Below are 22307 nucleotides of genomic sequence, written 5' to 3' on the forward strand. Positions count from 1 at the left end.
GTCCAACACTAAACCATTTTGTCTTATTCTATTTTATTTTAGGGTGGTCTTAGCACAACCTCCGAGATGTGCCTTGCGTTCATGTTTTACACTCCTAGGAATTTGATCGCTGAATGCACAAGCAACCCAGATTATCGATCACTGTCATCAGCCTTTGGCTTTGATGTGCATAGGTATGTATAAAGTCTCATTTACTATATATGTAGGAATTCATTGAGGTCATCTTGTAGAGATGACAAGTATACCTTTCATGAAAGTCTTACAAGGGGTGCTGCTAACCTTTCTGTTTCAATGCTGACTGCTGACACTGATATTTGACCTCTGATCTTTCAAACTCCAAGGACCTGGAGACAGCACTTGATTTCAAGGCTTACTCCAGCAAAGGCCCCCAAAAGGGTGCAGGGAAGGTCCAGTTTGAACCAGCCAGCTGTAAAATTGAAAAAAAAAAAAAAAACCTCTTGTAGTTTGTGCATCCCCATATCATAAATAGAATGCCAGCCTTATGAACCATGGAGTTCATATCTTTGTCCTCAATACAAGAAGGAGAGCAGATCTAGGCTTCTAGATTCTTTTAGGTCACAGCCAGTAAATCCATTTTTGTGCTTCCACAGGTCCATAAAGTTTTCTGAGGGTACTGGGAGTGCCACATTAATGACTATCACTTTGTGTGTGAAAATTCTGGCCTTTCCAGAACCAAAGGAGTACAAGTTCCCAGACTTACCAGACCCACATTTGCACCAGTTCCTGTTTGCCCTACTGGAACAATCCCGTATTCCTTCTTTCTACCTAATGTCAAGATGGCAGATCTGTTTTTCCCATAAGCAGAGCTCTTTTGGCCACCCCAACGGTGTGGCCATGGAAATGAGAAGCTCCTCCTCTGTGTTCACACTAAATTAGTTTTGATGGCTGCTCCCCTCCCTGTACAATTTGTGCTTGATTGACTGGGGGTACAATTGTAAGGAGGATGTCCAGTTGTTATCTACTTCTCTATGGGACCGGGCAATGCTCTTTAAAGTTAATTAAGTTCTGGGACACAGACCACAGGACATCCTGGCAAGATAAAAACATCTCCTCACACCTAATGCCTTTGATCGGCTATGGGAGCACATTTGCATCTCATCAAGGGAGCTGTTGTGCTCCTGGGAGATGCTTAGGCTCATGCAAATGGTCGTCAAGAACCTTTAGGGATAAGGTTACTTTCTAAGAGTATCCTCTACAAAATAGTTACTGAAAATATGACCAGTGAATTGGGTTTGTAATAAATATTTCCATGTCCAAAAATTAAATGTGTTCCTAGCCAGAGATAGCATTAATAATTTAAACATCCTATACCAATGCTTTCCCATGGAACAGCTGACCCTGATATAGTTTAAATGGCTTTAGGACATTTTGACTATATGGATGTGGTGCATTAAATGTTTATATGTCCTACATTTAGATACAATGCAACCTGCCTTATTGGCAGTAAGGCCTACTCAGGGGTGACTTAATAATATTTGAGCCAACCACACAAACTTCCCGTAAACTAAATCAAGGATAACCTGCATCTACTCAGGGAGGACATAGAACGGGTCAAGAACAAAGTCGTCACACTTCTACTCTCCCTAGAGAAGATGTTCATGCCCAATACCAAGTGCATGGACTCCGCTGCCAGAAGAAAACCCATCTACTAGAGCATGCACACCACTCTCCATGACAACAAGCTTCACTGACCGAGAAGAATAAAGAATCACCTCTCAGAAAAAGAGATAAGCACTCTGTTAATTTACTATCAGGACACACAGAAAACCTCCCTGACATATCATTCAACATACCTATTTGTTAAGATATCCAACTACATAAAACGGGGAGACAACTGTCTACTAGTCAGTCTCAACAACCTGATCCTCATAGCAATGAGCACAATGACAACCACAGTAAGCCACAAAACACTAAACCTGAAATGCATGCTACACAACTGCAGATCAGCTGCAAAACACACAACTAATATAGCAGAGATGGTCCTAGTGCATGATCTAGGCATTGCCTTTTGCAACCTTCTCAAATAATGGACCTTCTCATGCCCCTGGATTTAGCCATCTTACATCTCAACCGCACATTGAAGCGGAGGGAGGGCTTGCTATAATTTACAGAAACTCTTTAACCTTAAACTTGGTCTTGCTAGAAGTTGAATCATCATTTGAAATAATGGGAGCTGAAATTAAGCTGGAAAAGAAACTGATAGAGAACACTCCTTGTATACCACCTACCGGGTGACAATACAATCTTCCAGGAGCAATTTACGGAAAAAATCAATTCTACTTCCCTCTCTAATAAAATAAGATTAGGAGATTTCAACCTGCATTGGAACAATCTCAAAGACCCCACAGTGACTGCACTCCATAACCTGCTCCAGGAGCTCATCATGAGTCAAGCATGCAAGGGACAAACTCAAAACAAATATGCTACACTTTACATCAACGCTAAACTGGGAATGGTAAACATGCTAGCCATAACCCCAAGAGACTGCTCAGACCACCATCAAATTATTTTCTAAATATCCACTCAAGAAACTAAAATCAAGGCTCAAAAAGAAAAGGAAGAACTTGGGTGAGGGATTTCAGCAGTGGAAACAGATTAGAACTGGTGGATCTGTGACAAACCTCCTTAACCCCACCCCCGTACTGACCAAACATCGGTTCGAGATTTACTGTGTCTCCACAACAGCAGTATGACCAACATAGTTCAAGACGCTGCTCTATTACGACTAAAAAGGCAAAAGGAAAAACCATCAGTACCATGGTTAAACCAAAACATAAACAATGAAAGAAGACTACTTAGACAGTTGGAAGGACTATGAAGGAAGGACCCAAACTTTACCCATCTCGAACAGTTGAGAATGCACAGAATCTCATACAAAAAGGTGAACCTGAAAGTCAAAACAGCAGGGGGCAGATTTCAGCTAGACAGAGCATCTGGCTTGGAAAACTCTTTGAGATAATAAAGCAACAGTCAGGAAAACTGGCAAAACCCACAATTGCAAACAGCTTGATGGACATCTCTACTCTCTATAAAGATAAAATCACAACCACAAGCAACTGTTTTGTGTCAAGTGAGTGCTCTACCTAGTGATTCCACCAACCCCACCCTACAACACATAGCAAGATTACTGACCAACACAACTCAACATTCCCTAGGTAAAACTTAGCCTTCTGGATCAGTTTTAGACCTCTGCCTGAGGGAGAGCTCCATAAAACCATTCAGTCAATGAAATCTGCCACACATTTCAACAATCCCATTCCCTCCCACCTACTGAAAGAGATCAACCAATTTGTTATTCCCTTATGGATGAAAATTGTGAACTCATCTTTCCAATAAGGATCCCTCCCAGAATGCCAAGTATCCCCCTACTAAAAATAAAAAAGGGGCACTGACAGAAAAGACTTAAACGTCTGACCAGTATACAGTTTCTTTCCTGGCTAAAGTAATAGCTGCTCTTGGGCACATTTTACTATGTGAACTATAGAAACTGACTCTGTATATTCTATATCAAAGTGAGATATAGCGTGCAGAGTGCAGGGTTTCCCCAGATGCTTAACAGAGGCCAAAGTAGATAATACTAATGCTCTCTTTTGTGGTAGTGTGGTCGGGCAGTTAGGCTTATTAGAGGGTAGTGCAAATCATGTGTTGTACACACACAGACAATAGAAGAAGCACACACTCAATGACTTAACTCCAGACCAATGGTTTTTATATTGCAAAAATATATTTTCTTATTTTTTTTTCTAGAACCACAAGATTCAAGTTGCAGGTAAGTACCTTAAAAGTTTTATATTTCACACAGGTATCAAAAGAACTGTGTTAGAAACAGGTAAGCAAAATGTTTTTTGAAATATTGGCAACAATCTGTTTTGAAAAAGGACACTGCAATTTTCTGAAACAGTTCCTGGGGGAAGAAATGTTAGGTCGTTTTACAGGTATGTACAACACTTACAGTTTCAGTCTCTGGGTTTTAGGAAGTCCACCGGTCGGGGTTCAAGTTAACCCCAAACACCCACTACCAGCAACATGGGCCGGCCGGGTGCAGAGGTCAAAGTTGAGCAAATTGAACATTGGCTCCTATGGAGATAGGGGGTACTCGGAATCAGGTCGGCCAGCAGGTAAGTACTGGTGACTCAGAGGGCAGACCAGGGGGGATTAGAAGAGCACTGGAGGGGTCACAAGTAGGCACCAAACACACACCCTCAGCGGCACAAGGTACGGCCAGGTGCAGGGTGCAAACAGGAAATCAGGTTTTCAATGCTGATCTATGGGGAGACTCCAGGGGTCACTCAGAGGATGCAGCCGGGGTCCAGGGGGGTTGTCTGAGGCACACTACTGGTCGGACAGGGAGGAGGGCTGCCTGCTGAATGTGGAGGCATCAGGGCTGCAGGTGCAGTGTGTTCTTAGGCGTCAGATATCTTCGTCCGGAGCTTCGCGATGAGAGGATTCCTTGGGATTCCCTCTGCAGGCGTTGTCGTGTAGGGGTGGAGAGCTCAACCCAGGGTGGGTGCTTCCTCGCAATCACCTGGGGACCCTTTCTTGCTGGGGGAGCACTTGGACACGGGCCATGGGCATCGGGTGCACAGGGGTTAAGACTCACGCATCTGGAGTGAGGTGGGAGTCCTTGGTTGTAGGTTTCTTTAGACAGAGCTGCTGTCCTCAGGAGTTCTTGGTCCTTTTGGGTGCAGGGCAGTCCTCTGTATTTGGCAGAGGTCGTTGGACCCGCTGAACGCATTGCTGGTCTTTTTGCAGGTACTTTGAAGCAGGAGACAGTCCGGTAGGGCTGGGGCCAAAGAGCTGTCATCTTCCTTCTTCTCTGCTGGGGGTTTCAGCTTAGCAGTCCTTCTTCTTCTTGTAGGCCGCCAGGAATCTGGTGAGTTGGGTACAGGGAGGCCCCTAAATCCTAGATTTAGGGGTCAGAGGGCAGTATTCAACGGCTAACGTCCCTGAGGGTGGCTATACCCTCCTTGTGTCTTCTCCCTTTGTGGAGGGGGGCACATTCCTATCCCTATTAATCCCTCTCCTCCAAACCAAGATGGAGGAGTCGGCAGGGAGGGGGTCATTTCAGCTCTGGACACCTTAGGAAAAACAAGGAGTAGTGACCACTCCAGCTGGAACCACCCCTAAGTTTCCCGCCGGACTTGCCACCAAAGGCAGGGCTTTGTCCAGGGGTGGGCATCTCCACTACTTGGAGTGCCCTGGGGCACTGTAACATGAAGCCTGAGCCTTTGAGGCCCACCGCCAGGTGTTACAGTTCCTGCAGGGGGATGTGTGAAGCACCACCACCCAGAGCAGGCTTTGTTTCTGGCCTCAAAGGGCACAAAGTCCCTCACTCCAGGGGGCCAGAAACTCATCTGCTAATGGCAGACTGGCTCAGACTAGTCAGTCCTACACTAGAAGATTGGCTAAAATACAGGGGGCATCTCTAAGATGCCCTCTGTGTGGATGTTTTAATAAATCACACACTGACATCAGTGGGGTATATTTTGCTGAGACATTTGATACCAAAGTTCCTAGTATTCAGTGAAGCCATTATGGAACTGTGGAGTTCGTAATGACAAACTCCCAGACCATATACTTAATATGGCCACACTGCACTTATAATGTATAAGAATGGACTAAGACACTGTGGGGGCATAATGCTCTTGCAACTATGCCCTCACCTGTGGTATAGTGTACCCTGCCTTAGGGCTGTGAGGCAGGGCATGCCAGAGGGGTGACTTACCTATGCCATAGGCAGTGTTTTGAGGGCATGGCACTCTGAGGGGGATGCCATGACAACTTTGCCTTTTTCTTCCCACCAGCACACACAATCTGCAATGGCAGTGTGCATGTGTTGGGTGAGGGATCCCTTACGGTGGCACAACACATGGTGCAGCCCGTAGGGACCCTCCCAATTCACAGGGCCCTTGGTACCACTGGTACCTTTTACAAGGGACTTATCTGTGTGCCAGAAAATTGAGGAAACAATGGTACATTTGTAGGTAAAGAACACTGGTGCTGGGGCATGGTTAGCAGGATCCCAGTACACTCTGTCAAGTCAGCATCAATATTGGGCAAACAGTGGGGGTGTAACTGCAACAAGTGGCAGTTTCCTACATGAATACATCAATATTTTTGACCTATTAGACAAGCACCAATCAGATTTCAGGCCAGGAAACAATACTGAGGTTGCCATGCTAAACATCGTAGATGATAAACAAACATCACTAGACCAAAACAAATCCTTTCTTCTAATACTTTTGGACTTATCAGAGGCCTTCAACAGCCACAAACGCCTCAGAGAAATGCTTAAAATCAGACTGGGCCTATCAGGAGCCATCCTTAATTGGTTCACCTCTTTCTTGCAGAACTGACAACACAGAGTTAAAATCATCAACACCCTATCTGATGTAACAGACATAGACAGGGGTGTTACGCAACAATCACCAGTGCTCTTCTATCTATACATGGAATAACTCCATGACATCCTGAAACAATCAAAACTATCCTACCACATGTATGAGGATGATACTCAACTCTACATTGAACTCTTCCCTCAAGAGGATATCTGGAGGCTAGATGATACCCAGAGGAAAACACAAGACTAGCTAGCACACAACCAGCTAAACTGAAATCAGCAAAAAATAAATGTATTCTTTTCTCCCCACCCCTAAGACACCAAGGGCCAGGTTTCAAGTGTGGTGCTGCACAAAAATTGACAGTGCCACGCTGCGTCAATTTAGAAATGCAGGGATGGCCGTATTTAATGGAATATGGCGCACCCCTCCGTTTCTCCCTGCGCTGGCGCTAAATTTAGCTGCCAACGCAGGCCTTAAAATCCTCAACTATGGTTTCAGACCCTTAACTCACTAAACTGCACCCCAACAATCTGCAAGTCTGTAAAATCACTAGGCATCATCCTAGACTCAAATCTAAACATGCAAGCTCACATTCAAGCTGCATCCAGAAGTGCCAACCCACATCTGCATTTCTAAGAAAACTAAAACCATTCATACCGCTAGGAGACCTCAAAACAGCAGTTCAATCGCTAGTGCTCTCAAGACTGGGATATGGGAATTCCATGCTAATAGGTCAACGCAAAGTCAGCCTAGCCTCAATGAAAGTGACAATAAATGCAGCAGCAAGACTTTTAACAGCTACATGTCGTTATGACCACATTTCCCCATCACTCAGAGCCCTCAACTGGCTCCCAACTGAAGGTTGCATGCATAAACCACAAAGCCCTACACAATTCTGGCCCAAAGTACATGGGGAATCGGATCAGGCTGTCAGGAGGCGGAAGGGAGCCATAAGTGCTAAATCCCTCATACTAGAACCTGCCAGACTAAAAAAAAAGGAAAACACATGGCCATGTTTAATCTATCTTCTTTTTGCAGTCCTAGGAAGAATAAAAGAGACGTAGATTCTCTCAAGGGCTATCCATATCTTTATGATGTGTTGTTTATCTTTATTTGAAGGGTCATTCTAAATGTGATTTATTTTGGCATCTTCAGTGGGGGAGGAAGATACCTCCAACTGCTGAAAGTATGAAGCAAAAGAAAATGTGAGTCAGAATCTCTAAAACCAACTTGTCATCTTTTCTTTTTTGAAGCAACCCTGCTGCTTTGAACCTTGTATCCTGGACACCCGAAAATATTTCACTGGCACAAAGGGTCACCCAGGAATCGACTCAGAATATTAGAGTGATACATTTCAATGTAAGTTTTACTATTTTCATGACAGGAATGAGAGGGTTTAAAATGTATTTTAGAGGTACAGCATTACTATGAGCTGGAGAATTATGACTAATGCATGAACCTTAAATATGTGCACAAATCTTCAGGTTGAGTAATGAGCTGTAGACTTAACCACCTCCTCTGTTGAGGCACTTTAATGAGGGGGTTGGAGACATCAGACTTCTGCACCAAAAACTGAGATACCAAGTCCTCTTTAATGTGGGAACACCAGCATATCCACAAATGATATTGGAAACACCACCTTGGGTCCTCCCAGTGATGTGGGAACAACTGTTGGCATGCAGGACCCTAAAATGGGAACACCTGCCTCAGTGTGTCTTACAGGTGCTTTCAGATGTTTAGGCAACACGCCCATTTGAAGCTTGTCTCACATTCTATGCACTGATGTTGTTCCTTTTCCAACTACCTTATCTCAACAACGTTAAATGTGACATCCTTTTTTTGCACGTAGATCATGTAATTGATTTTGTTTCCTGTGGTTTATTATGTTAATGATGCATTTTGGTAAAATTATGTGTACATGGAATTCTTTCTTGAGGCTGTTTTATGACATCACCGCAAAAAAGCAAGAGTTACCAATTTCCATAAATGGCCTTATTGCTAACGGAGGAGTAGGGCCCAGAAACCAAACTAATTTTACCTAGGACTCAGAAAACCCTTGCACCAGAACCATGCCTATATACACTCAAAGCATGAGAATATGTGGCACATTTATAAAAGGGTTTGTCTCTCATTTGCATCATGGTTAATGTGCAACACAAGCCCAAGATGCAATTTATGAACCCTTGTGTGGCCGTGAGTGGTTTTGTAAATCTGGAGTAATGCAAATAAGGGCAAACCGCTGTTGCATTACTACGCACCAGGAAGACGTTCTATGGGTGTGACATAGGTGTTATACTGTAACATCCAAGGATTTTGACTCATTCCCAGATTTATAAAAAGTAGTGGTCCTAGGTATGCGCCAAAATGCTACGGCTTCCCAGAGGAGGCATAATGAGGAGAAATATCTTTATTTCTCCTAGTTACTTCCTCTTTCTGTGTATGCTACATTCTGCATCAGGCATAGGGGCATATTTATGAGAGGCGTACCCCCTACTGTGTCAATTTAACTCTGCATTAGGGAGGCATTTCATGAGCACTGAAGTGGGTGATTTTGATGCATCCCTAGATTTACAAGGAATTGTAAATCTGGGGATGCATCAACTTTACAGCTCCCTGGGGGAGGTGCAATGAGAAGCAAGATTTTCATTTCTTTGCGTTTTGTCCTCCTCTGTGTGCTTCATTTTGCAGCACACAAAGAGAGGAAAAAGCCTCTCAGGATTGTTTTTGTGCAGGAAGATGCCCCTTCCTGTACAGAAACAATCCTACCTGTAACGGAGGCACTTTTGTTCCATGGTGCAAAGGTGCCTGCATTGGCGCTAGGCAGCCCATTGTTCCCCAGTGCTGGGAAAAGGACAAATGTGGCGTTTTGAGATAAATATCGCACATTCCTGCCCTTTCCCTGTAACGCAGCGCAGAGCAGCAAGGTGACTTGCTGCACTGCACTGCGTTACTTTGCCATAAATATGCCCCTCTGTGTTTAAGGGTATAAGGGTATCATAAGCAGGGGCGGCTCCTTCACAATGCTGAAGGAGCATCACCCCCTTCGCTAAGCCAGGAGATGAAAGATAAATCAATATTTAATTATCGTTTTATCTTTCATTTGCTGGCTCAGCCAGCAGGTTGTTCAGGATGGGTTGAGGCTGGGCTTTGGGAGGTGGGAGGAGGGAAGAGTGTCAGGTCGGCCAAACACACATGCACACTTAGATTTCTCCAGCCTAGTTGTTTGCACAGGGTGGAGAAACAGCACAGACCCCCAGGCTTGTGTCAGAACGACACTCCAAGCAGCTCAGACCAATCCTGACACTGCTTACATGCTGTGTTTAGCATCTAAGCAGTGCCAGGCTTGCTGGGGAGCCTGTGATGGTGTGCCAGAGAATGCTGGGACACCACAAGAAGAATAGAGGAGCAACGCTGCAGGAAACGGCGGTGACAACGGGAAAAATGTAAGTTTATTTTTTATTTTTTATTTTTATTATTATAAATTTTATCTGATAGACTTCTAGTTGCAGATTCCTTTTGTTAGAATTTACCACAGGCGTCAGACTGGATCTGGAGATTTTTCTCCGAACAGTACCCTTGCTCGCCTTCGGGTGGCGTTGGTCTTCTCCGCATTCGTCATTGGCGTTGTGGTCGCCATGATGACATCGGGGTCATACATAGGTGCAGCCTCTTCTCCGTGACGTCAGTTCTTTTCTTTCGACCCCACACGCTGATCCGGAGAAAGCTACCCTGGTCATTTTGTGACCAATTTCAACACTTTTGGGGACACGAGTGCTGCGCCATGCATTTGAAGGCTTTGCAGGAGTGGTCCTAAAGCTCATGGCGGACCGGCGTTTGACTCCGCATTGCTCTCGGTCACCTTCAAGAGGAAGGTCTCGAGACCGCTCGCGGAGACACCACAAATCGTCTTCTTCCAAGTCTTCAGCTCACATGGGTAAGAAGAAGTCAAAGAAGGCTAGGCATTCTTCAACTTCAGCAACACAAAAGGATGATGGACGGAGTGCTGAACAATGCAAACACTCACACCCAGTCACAGATCTGGGTTTAATCCATCGTTCTTTTGCTCACCTGCCACCCCAGGTTGGACCCAGCCATATGCCAATCAGTCTTGACCCTGTTCCTCATGGGAACAGTCCAGCCCAAACTGCCAAGCCTTGCTTGCTGGGCCACTGGATTCAAGCTAACCAGGCTGATGAAGGGTGATACCCTGAAACCTGTCCCAGGATGCTTGAATCCTGTCCAGGGAGGACCTGGCTTGGCAGTTCGGGCTGGACTGCTCCCATTGGGAGCAGGGTCAAGACTGATTTGCATATAGCGCAGTCCAAACTGGGGTGACGTGGCAAGCAATATGTTGATGGATAAAACCCAGATCTGTGACTGGGGGTGAGTGTTTGAAAAGTTTCAACACTATGTCCATCTTTTTTTTTGTGATTCTTCAACTTCACCCCATTGCTCGGCTGATGCGGGTTTCTGAGACCTTGAGAGACACATGCCCAACTAAAGGAGTTCTTTGAGGCCATGCATCTCATATTTGGACAGTCTGACCCCTCCTGCAGTGCCGTCTGGCCCTAGGAGTTCAGCTGGGGGCTCTCTGAGTTCTACACTTTTGGCTTTGGCCTCCGCCTCTGAGGGCCCCTCTAGATCTGCAGTCGAATCTTTGCCAACACCAGTCGAGCCATTGTGATCTTCCCCGTCATCAGAGCTCTCTACGTCGGTAGATCCCTCGAAAACATCAACCCAATTCTGATTCCTGACGACCCAGAGCCACAATGGCATCGGCCAATGCCGCTTTCGATTACGATGGGGCCTACTCACCTCAGGTCAGATTCAGACCCTTTTTCCTATGGGTATGAATATGAGGAGGGATTGGAGGGGTTGATGGACCCTTATGAATACCCGCTAGATGACCCTTACATGGACTTGGCACAGGAATTGGGCAAGGCCATTGGTCTGGATACTTCTCCAGACGCTGACATGCTTTCTCCTCCTATCATGGCTACAGTGGGGGGAGCCTCCTATTTAATGGTGGTCAGTAGGGCGGCTGAGGTCCTTGACCTTGAACTGCCCACTGTAGCATTCAGGACTAATCTCCTGTTGGAGGTGCTTCAGCCTGGGGCTTCCACTTTAGAGCCTCTACTCCTCTTAATAAAGACCCAGCACAGGGGCTCCTGTGAACAGGACAATCTCCCACCGCCTTCGGCCTGTCCTGAATGACCCTAAATTCCAGTCCCAACACCCTATGGCTAAAAGTCTTGTGATTCAGGCTTCCTCTTCTTCTGGCACATTCCCCTCTGTTCTCCTGGACAGGGAATCAAAGAGACTGGACCAGCTTGAGGAAGATGTTTTCTTCCTCCAGCCTGGCATTGCCCTCAGTGAACACCGCATGCCTTTTGGGGCGCTATACCCACTCATTGTGGGATACAGTCATGCACGTTTTTGCCGCAAATCCTGGCTGAGGCCCAGGCTATCATCTCTCAAGGTTTTACTGATGGGAGAGACACAGTGAATTTCACTATTTGCTGTGAACTGGACACAAAAGACTCTCTGGGTTGATCGGTTGCGTTGACAGGGGCTTTGAAGCGCCATGCCTGGTTAAAAACATCTGTTTTTTTGGGGATGTCCAACAGACCCTTATAGACATGCCATTTTATGGCACCCATCTCTTTAAAGACAAGGCGGACTCTGTGCTTTAGGTGATCAAGGAGTCCTGGGCTACGGCTCGGTCCTTTGGCCTTTCGACTGCCCTCACCCCCAAGAGTCTGCCTTTTGCCCCTTTCATGGCTATAGAAGGGGTTCTCTGTTGTGTCCCTTTTCGCTACTTTCTGGTGCCCAAAAAGGACAAGGGCTTACATCCTATCCTAGACCTTCAGGTCCTCAATCTTTTCCTGAAGTAGTTCAAAATACTCACTCTGGTTCAGGTGCTGTCGGCCTTGGACCCAAGAGAACAGATTGTAGCTTTGGACTTGCAAGACGCTTACTTTCATATACCCATCGTACCTGCCCACAGACGCTCCTTGCAATTCATGGTAGGTCTGAAGCACTTTCAATTTACAGTGCACCCCTTCCACTTTACCAGTGCCCCTCAGGTATTCACAAAAGTGATGCGGTGGGTGCAGCTCATCTGCGCAGGTTAGAGGTTTCAGTCTTTCCCTACCTCAACAGCAGGCTGTTGAAGGGTGACATGCCTCAGAGTTGTCTCCCACCTTTAGACTACGGCAAACCTTCTGGACTCACTGGGGTTCACTATAAACATGCCGAAGTCACACCTGACTCCTTCTCAGACACTTTCATTGGAGTTGTTTTGGACACAGTGCAGTTTCAGGGCTATCCTCCGATGCTTTAGCCTCTATCCTGGGTTTCGGTGAGAATGACTCTGAGGCTGCTGGGCCACAGGGCCTCCTGCATCCTGTTGGTGACACATGCCAGATGGCATATGTGGGCTTTGCACTGGGACTTGAAGTTCCAGTGAGCACAGCATCAGGGGAATCTCAGAGGGGACTGTGAAAGATCTGCAGTGGTGGCTCTCGAATCAGGATTGGGTCAATGGCTGATCCCCCCTGCCTTCCCCAACCAGATCTTACAGTAGTGACAGACGAGTCACTCCTGGGATGGGGTGACCACATGGGAGAGGCGGAGATCAGAGGTGTCTGGTCTCTGGCAGAGCCTGGACTCCACATCAATCTTCTAAAGCTCAGGGCGATCAGGCTTGCATTGAAAGCATTCCTTCCCTCTCTCAAAGGGAATGTGGTGCAGGTGTCCACGGACAATACTACCGCCAAGTAGTACTGCAACAAACAGGGCGGATTGGGGTCCTGGAACCTTTGTCAAGAGGATCTGCATCTCTGGACATGGCTGGCGCATCAGGGCATAACCCTGGTGGTTCAGCATCTGGAGGGCTCTCTGAATGCCAGAGCAGGCAACTCAGTCGTCGATACATAGTCGATCACAAATGCTGTCTCCATCCGGAGGTGGTGCAAAGTCTCTTTCAGAAGTGAGGAGAGCCTTGGTTAGATATGTTCGCATCTGCAGAGAACATGCAATGTCAGCTCTTTTGTGCGTTGTAGTTTCCAAGGTGGCACTCGCTCTGCAATGCTTTTCGTCTCGAGTGGAACTCAGGCCTCTTTTAAACCTGCCCGCCTATACCACTTCTGTCCAGAGTTCTGAAAAAGGTCAAGAATGACTGGGCCCAAGAGATCCTTGTGTCTCCAGACTGGGCACAGAGAGTATGGTATCCAGAGCTACTGAGCATGGCCACAGATCCTCCAGTCAGACTGCCTCTTCAGAAGGATCTTCTGTCACAGTAATAGGGAAAGGTCCTCCACCCAAACCTGTCCAGTCTTTGCCTTCATGCATGGAGATTGAGCAGTGGCAGTCGACAGCTTCTGATCTTACGCCCGAAGTCTGTGACGTTATCTTGGTAACCAGACATCCCTCCACCAAAATGGCATATGCCTGTCGTTGGCATAAATTTGTGGCATCGTGTACCAATAAGTCTGTTGATCCCCCTCTGCTTCTCTCTCTGAGGTTCTTTTGTTTATCCTTTCTTTAGCCAAGCAGGGCTCTGCTTTGTACACCCTTGAAAGTTACTTATCAGCTATTTCAGCATTTCTTACATTACCAGACCAACCATCCCTTTTCAAATCGCCTACTGATGGAAGTGTGCCCCTTTTGAACCATCACACAAATGCCCCTTGCGGCTCCTTATTCTCAAAACTACATTTTGTGTTGCTATCACCTCTGCTCGCAGAGTGAATGAGCTTCAAGCTCTTTCTTCTAAACCCTGAGTTTTGTCTGTTCACCCTGACAAAGTGGTGCTTTGTACGAAGGCCTTCTTCCTTCCCAAGGTTTTTACACCTTTTCATGTAGGCCAATTCATTACTTTGACTACTTTTTACGTACCCCCAAATCCTTCTCATGAGGAGGAGAGGCTCCACCATCTGGATCCAAAAAGAGCATTGGAGTTCTACCTCAATCATACAAAAGATATCCGGTTGGATGATCAACTCTTTGGGTATGTGGGTGCGAAATAAGGGAAGGCTGCGCAGAAGTGTACCATCTCACGATGGATACCACTTTGCATCAAACTGTGCTATGCTCTGGCAAAGAAACAACCTCCTGAGGGCATGCGCACTCACTCCACAAGAGTAACTGCTGCTTCCACAGTGTTAGCACACAGAATTCTTGTCCTGGATATCTACCAGGCAGCAGCGTGGGCATCTGCACACATTCACAAAACATTACTGCCTGGACAGTCAGGTCCACGGAGATGGTTACTTTGGTTGTTCATTCCTGTAGGACTTTTTAGTATGATCTTGATTTGCAGCCCACCACTGAGGATGGTATTGTTTGGGTATCTATTCTAAGGTGAGGATTCTGCAACTAGAAGTGTCTATCAGATGAACAAGTTACTCACCTTCAGTAATGATTTATCTGGTAGAGACATATTCTAGCTGCAGTTCCCTACTGACCCCCACCCATCCACCCCCCTTGCAAAATGTTATACATAACACATGTTTTCGTCTCTCTCTCCATTTTAAATATAAAAATCCAGGACATGATAAAGTGAAAGAGATTTACAACCCTTACGATTCTTTGTTTTACATTTTGAGTGACTTTTATAAAATAGCTTTTTTTTGTAAATATGAACTGTACACAAGAGTGAGTCAAATCATTTGTATGATGGAACTGTTGTCTTTTCAGGTTGGGGTGTCAGTGGTTGGGCGGAGAAACTGCTACCTTGCGAACCTCACAAAACCTTGCATCTGCCTTCCTATAATTGCTATAGCTGACCTGCTCCAAAGACCAGGGCTGGAATATGCACCCAAAATGTGCTACTTGTAAATTTATCAACAAATCATTGCCCATAATTGCAGTGTATAATCAGATTTTCGTTATTAGGCATCTGGCATTGTGATTATTGAAAATAAGCTCGAACACTATTGATTGATTTAAGTGTATTTGAGAAATCCACATAGACATCGTTAAAAAGTGACTCGTAAGAACAACCTTATCCCTATAAAATACATAAGACTGATCCATTCACAGTGCCTGAATCTCAGTCACTCTCCAGGGAGATGTGATCATTACAGCTAAAGGCACTGTTTAGGTCAGAATTTTCGTGCCTCGTCTGTTCATCGTCTGAAAAGCAGTTTTGATAGTACAGCATAAAGCTCAGCGGCAACGACCTCAAATCTAAAAAGGCAGGGGGGGAGGGTAGATGGAGTGGGGGTGAAAATATATATCTTTTTGAATACATAAATAAACTTACCTAGCCACAATGGCCTGTCTCCTGCCCCCTTGGGTTCCTCTTGCCTGGATGTGGTGCCCCAGAATTCACTGGCACACCAGCAGAGGCTCCCCAGCAATCCTGGCACAGCTTTCATGCTAAACCTAGCATGAAAGCAGCACCAGGATTGGTCTGAGTGGCTTGGCCAGCCTCTCAGACACAGACCTAGGGGTTTGTGCAGTTTCACCAGCCGCCTGCTAAACACAGCCGGGCTGGAGAACCCTAAGTGCACATATGTGTTTGGCCGGCCTAAGACAGCTGCCCAAACACACATGCACACTCTCTCCTCCTCACCCCTCCCACCTTCCGTGGCCCAGCCCCGCCCCCTCGCTGCACTGCTGGCTGAGCCAGCAGCAGAAAAATACAACAATAGTAAACTATTGTTTTATTTTTCTGCTGCTGGCTTAGCCGGGGGGGGGGGGGGGGCAATGCTTCTTCACCATAGTAAAGGAGCCGCCCCTGATCAAGCTTCCAAGAGAGCACCAGTATCCTTAGTGAAGGCTACAATGATTAGTGGGAGATGGTCTATCTGGTGTAATGGCTTAAAAGTGATCTCTTTGTGAACAATTCTGAAGACCCACTTTTGCAAAGAGTCACAAGTGTAGTGTAAACACTTTTCCTGCCATAACAGGGGATTGTGACGATGTGAAACATGCTACATTCAAAATCTCCTTGATTTCATGTTGTAGGAAGCCCTTGTTAAATAGTGTATGAGTTCCATTAACATCTACATGAATCTGTCAAGGTATGTGTCCATAATGAAAGACATCAGGAGCAAGACTGTAAATCTGAGAGAGAGAGTAGAAGTTGTGAATGAATAGTCTACCCTGGTTTCCGAAGAGCATGTACAGTATGCATTGAAGTCCTGGGGAAATATGACAAACAGCTTCAGTCGGCTAGGATACACCTTTGCATTACTGTTTTCACAATTTGTCAAAATCCATGCCCACTGGACTTCAAAACGCCTATGCAAATGCTAAATATGCAAATGAATGTTTAAGATCAAGGTATTGTAATAGGCCATCATACTTAATAGAAATGCAGTTCTTCTGGCCAAAGAGAATTGCTTAAATCTAACCATCTGTGTCCTCTGAAACAAGAGCCTTTCATAGGGAAGTCAATCACTTCATTAACTGAATAGCCACTCCTAAAACCTGCATCTCATTCTAAGATATCTAAGACAAATGCTGCCACCCTAAGACATCTATTTTGTCATTAGCCAGAGGTCAGTCATCCAGATCTGGAAAAAAATGCATACACCTTGGCACTGACAACACACTGCTGGGATCCCAAAGAACTTTGTATATACACAGTCTGTTAGAAAGCTAGAAACATGAATTGTTAATAAGACTGTCACTCCACAAAATGCAGAAATGGTCAGAGACACTGTCTGATAGGGAAGTGCATTAGTATTATCAAAGAGTCCTGGCACCTGGTTATTGAGTTCAATATGGCAATCCTTAATTATCCTCTCAGTGTAGACTCCTTGAGGAACCTTAAATGTAGGATTGTTCTATTTTTCCATCCAGCTTTTTTCTTGTGCACTAGAAAATATCTACAGTTATCTTAATGCTCTTTCTTGATGGGATGACACATCTGCCTCAACATAGGCATAGCGAATAACATGCTTGTTATGAAGGAACATGAGATGGTCCACTGAGCCTAAACCTAGCCTGTGAATCATTTCTACTGCAACTTGAAAAACTCTAGGTCGCAACCTTCAAAATCAATAACATCTAGTAACAATTTCCAAGTCGGTAAGAATATCTTGCGTCCTGCCTTCTATCAGGGTGCCTTGCAGCAGGGGTAGTTCGAACCCAACATTTTTATTCCACATTCTTTTTAAAGTTAAAGTTCGTAGTTGTTCCTTCCATGCTGTGTCTCTCACATGTGGGCAAATAAATCCCTCTCTTTCAAGCCTACAGACAGCACTGTGTATGTTGTGTGTTCTCATTTGATTAATCTCTTCAACCATGCACAGACCAACAGGGCATTATCAGAAAGACAGGCTCCTCTTGCCCAGCTGAGCCTCTGAACAGAGGCCTGACCACCTCAACCAAGACTGCCTCTGGAATACTACTGCAAGAGCAACTCTATCTAAATTAGTATTGAATAACATATTCAATCACATCCCTTGTACAGTATTTATTTTTAATCTGTTCAGAAATCAGTTGTCATTGGTGCCTTTTGAACCTTGTTTTTCAGGACATTCCTTAATCAAATTTATCATTAGGTACTGCTGTACCATGATTTCTGGGGAGCCTTTTAGACACAGCTGACCTGACCCAATAGCTAGATATGATGCTTAAGAAAAGCAAGATTAGAATTTGATATTGTATATTTTTGTTCTATGCAGCTTGGAATAGCTATTCAAAAGCTCCTCTCTTGGCTCTGGCAGGGCACTCAATTAACAAGTTTCCAAATTTGCTGAACTGGATATTATTTAAAATGGACTCATTGACAACAATGATAGAAGAGAAGGAGTGATAGGTTGCAGGTACCATGAACACAATGTTGAAGTTTAGATGGCACATCGGAGGTGGCAGCAGCAGAAGCACAAGGCATCTATGGCATGTCTTTCAGAAGTGAATTTCTCCTAGGTCTGGTATTCAGCCCACGTCTGGATAGCTGTACAGTTTAGAGCTATATAATGGTATAAGTTAAATCAGGATAAAACTGAGATTCGCAATATGGGATTTCACTGGAGGCATGAATAATATGCAGTAACTGTATGAGGCTGGACTGGCTTGTAGTGAGTACCAAGGGGTACTTGCACCTTGCACCAGGCCCAGTTATCCCTTATTAGTGTATAGGGTGTCTAGCAGCTTAGGCTGATAGATAATGGTAGCTTAGCAGAGCAGCTTAGGCTGAACTAGGAGACGAGTGAAGCTCCTACAGTACCACTAGTGTCACTTGCACAATATCATAAGAAAACACAATACACAGTTATACTAAAAATAAAGGTACTTTATTTTTATGACAATATGCCAAAGTATCTCAGAGTGTACCCTCAGTATGAGGATAGCAAATATACACAAGATATATGTACACAATACCAAAAATATGCCGTATAGTCTTAGAAAACAGTGCAAACAATGCATAGTTACAATAGGATGCAATGGGGACACATAGGGATAGAGGCAACACAAACCATATACTCCAAAAGTGGAATGCGAACCACGAATGGACCCCAAACCTATGTGACCTTGTAGAGGATCACTGGGACTATTAGAAAATAGTAAGGGTTATAAAAATAGCCCACCCCAAGACCCTGAAAAGTGAGTGCAAAGTGCACTAAAGTTCCCCAAAGGACATAGAAGTCGTGATAGGGGAATTCTGCAGGAAAGACACAAACCAGCAATGCAACAATGATGGATTTCCAGTCGAGGGTACTTGTGGAACAAGGGGACCAAGTCCAAAAGTCACAAGCAAGTCGGAGATGGGCAGATGCCCAGGAAATGCCAGCTGTGGGTGCAAAGAAGCTGCTACTGGACAGTAGAAGCTGAGGATTCTGCAGGAACGACAAGGGCTAGAGACTTCCCCTTTGGAGGATGGATCCTCGACGCCGTGGAGAGTTGTGCAGAAGTGTTTTCCCACCGAAAGACCGCCAACAAGCCTTGCTAGCTGCAAATTGTATGGTAAGGGTTTTCGGATGCTGCTGTGGCCCAGGAGGGACCAGCATGTCGCCAATTGCGTCTGGGGACAGAGGGGGCGTCCAGCAAGACAAGGAGCCCTCTCAGCAGCAGGTAGCACCCGCAGAAGTGCCAGAAATAGGCACTACGAGGATGCGTGAAACGGTGCTCACCCGAAGTCGCACAAAGGAGTCCCATGTCGCTGGAGACCAACTTAGAAAGTTGTGCAATGCAGGTTAGAGTGCAGTTGACCCAGGCTTGGCTGTGCACAAAGGATTTCCGCCGGAAGTGCACGGAAGCCGGAGTAGCTGCAAAAGACGCGGTTCCCAGCAATGCAGTCTGGCGTGGGGAGGCAAGGACTTACCTCCACCAAACTTGGACTGAAGAGTCACTGGACTGTGGGAGTCACTTGGACAGAGTTGCTGGATTCAAGGGACCTCGCTCGTTGGGCTGAGAGGAGACCCAGGGGACCGGTAATGCAGTTCTTTGGTGCCTGCGGTTGCAGGGGGAAGATTCCGTCGACCCACGGGAGATTTCTTCAGAGCTTCTAGTGCAGAGAGGAGGCAGACTACCCCCACAGCATGCACCACCAGGAAAACAGTTGAGAAGGCGGCAGGATCAGCGTTACAGAGTTGCAGTAGTCGTCTTTGCTACTTTGTTGCAGTTTTGCAGGCTTCCAGCGCGGTCAGCAGTTGATTCCTTGGCAGAAGGTGAAGAGAGAGATGCAGAGGAACTCTGATGAGCTCTTGCATTCGTTATCTCAGGAAATCCCCAAAGCAGAGACCCTAAATAGCCAGAAAAGAGGGTTTGGCTACTTAGGAGAGAGGATAGGCTAGCAACACCTGAAGGAGCCTATCAGAAGGAGTCTCTGACGTCACCTGGTGGCACTGGCCACTCAGAGCAGTCCAGTGTGCCAGCAGCACCTCTGTTTCCAAGATGGCAGAGGTCTGGAGCACACTGGAGGATCTCTGGACACCTCCCAGGGGAGGTGCAGGTCAGGGGAGTGGTCACTCCCCTTTCCTTTGTCCAGTTTCGTGCCAGAGCAGGGCTAAGGGGTCCCTGAACCGGTGTAGACTGGCTTATGCAGAAATGGGCACCAAATGTGCCCATTAAAGCATTTCCATAGGCTGGGGGAGGCTACTCCTCTCCTGCCTTCACACCATTTTCCAAAGGGAGAGGGTGTAACACCCTCTCTCAGAGGAAGTCCTTTGTTCTGCCATCCTGGGACAAGCCTGGCTGGACCCCAGGAGGGCAGGAACCTGTCTGAGGGGTTGGCAGCAGCAGCAGCTGCAGTGAAACCCCTGAAAAGGCAGTTTGGCAGTACCAGGGTCTGTGCTACAGACCACTGGGATCATGGGATTGTGCCAACTATGCCAGGATGGCATAGAGGGGGCAATTCCAAGATCATAGACATGTTACATGGCCATATTCGGAGTTACCATTGTGAAGCTACACATAGGTAGCCTGGGTACCTCAGTACCATATACTAGGGAATTATAAGGGTGTTCCAGTAAGCCAATGTAAATTGTTAAAATTGGTTACTAGCCTGTTAGTGACAATTTGAAAGAAATGAGAGAGCATAACCACTGATGTTCTGAATAGCAGAGCCTCAGTGAGACAGTTAGTCACTACACAGGTAACACAGTCAGGCACACTTATGAGCACTGGGGCCCTGGCTGGCAGGGTCCCAGTGACACATACAACTAAAACAACATATATACAGTGAAAAATGGGGGTAACATGCCAGGCAAGATGGTACTTTCCTACAGTAACTAGTATGAATTATTTGGGAGTGAAACCTAGACCAAATTGTAAGGTATTAAGAGGTGCAACTTATAATTTAGGACCATATTTAACCATGAAAGCACTCCTTTTTCAAAGAGGTAGATGTCATTGTTCCTCTTTCATTTGGGGATTGAGATAGTTGCACCAGTCATGTGTCTATTTGGAAGGTAGCTTTTCCCAATATTTTAGTTTACTACTGGCTTGCGCTGTATTAGAAATCCCTCCGTTCAATAAAATATTATGAAGAATGTGAGATAAACCCCCCAGTTTAGTATTACTCCAATTCTCAGGTCTCATACACTATCCCAAACACATTAACTACAAAGTTTTTCTGAACGAATGGATAGATATTGTGAACGATTGAGTCCCAGAATTCCATGACAATAACCTGTTATGGGATCATTTGAGTGATATTCAGATGCCCAAGTATCCCTGTGGGCCAACATCTAAGTTTTACGTCAGTTAAATATGGAGAGTATACATAAAACATTTTCATCAGATCAATGACAAGTTTGATATCCCACAGACGTAGTTTGATAAGTAGCTATGGTTATGTGCATTCTTAAAAGAGGAAAGAAACAGCTACTGGCTACTTATTAGAGATATGTGTGTGTCTTGTAGAGAGAGACTCAGAGGATGTCTACATATTATCATATTTTTTATTGAGATCAGATACATACAAAGATATGTCATCAAACTTTCTGGAATGTGAGATTACTCTAGCAGTGCCTTTGCAGTCTGTAAACATGGGTTAATCAGTATTGAGAATGTAAAAATGGCTCAAAACATGCTTATTTAGGCTTCAAAAGAGATTATGCACATAAACATAGTAAAATAGTCAAAAGATGCAACAATTAAAAACAGTCCATTTTTGATGTTCCTGAGGCATTTCAGAAGGTCGCCTTGAATTAATTTTCATAAAAAATCGGACTCTTTGCTTGAACTTAAAATTACTCCAAATGCTGTTTAAATCACTTCCCATAGTGAATAAACACTTTTTTAAGGTCTCAAAGTAACCAAATGGGCCATTTTCATTGACTTTTCCTCAAACCTGAGCCAATTCATAATGTTGCGGTCAGAAGATTTTTGCCTATTACCAGACTTTTATTGAGATCAGCTACATACAAGTATAGAAACGTTGTCAAACTGGCTGAGATGTAAGGATGCTCTAGCACTGTCTATAAAAGCTGTGGATATGGGTTAATTTGCATTCAGAACGGTGGAATACTGATTGAATCTGAA

The 22307-nt window shown here is 45.3% G+C and overlaps 1 protein-coding gene across 1 annotated transcript in view; it reads left to right on the forward strand.

The window, feature by feature from the left end:
- LOC138247157 (DBH-like monooxygenase protein 2) overlaps window positions 1–22307 on the forward strand; it is a 72752-nt gene that overhangs the window by 45745 nt on the left and 4700 nt on the right. The window contains exons 4-5 of the mRNA XM_069201897.1: window positions 43–173; window positions 7616–7721. Coding sequence (XP_069057998.1) covers window positions 43–173; window positions 7616–7721 — 237 coding nt within the window. The remainder of the gene's footprint in view (window positions 1–42; window positions 174–7615; window positions 7722–22307) is intronic.

The sequence above is a fragment of the Pleurodeles waltl genome, chromosome 7 (genome assembly GCF_031143425.1).
Source record: "Pleurodeles waltl isolate 20211129_DDA chromosome 7, aPleWal1.hap1.20221129, whole genome shotgun sequence".
Classification (NCBI taxonomy): domain Eukaryota; kingdom Metazoa; phylum Chordata; class Amphibia; order Caudata; family Salamandridae; genus Pleurodeles; species Pleurodeles waltl.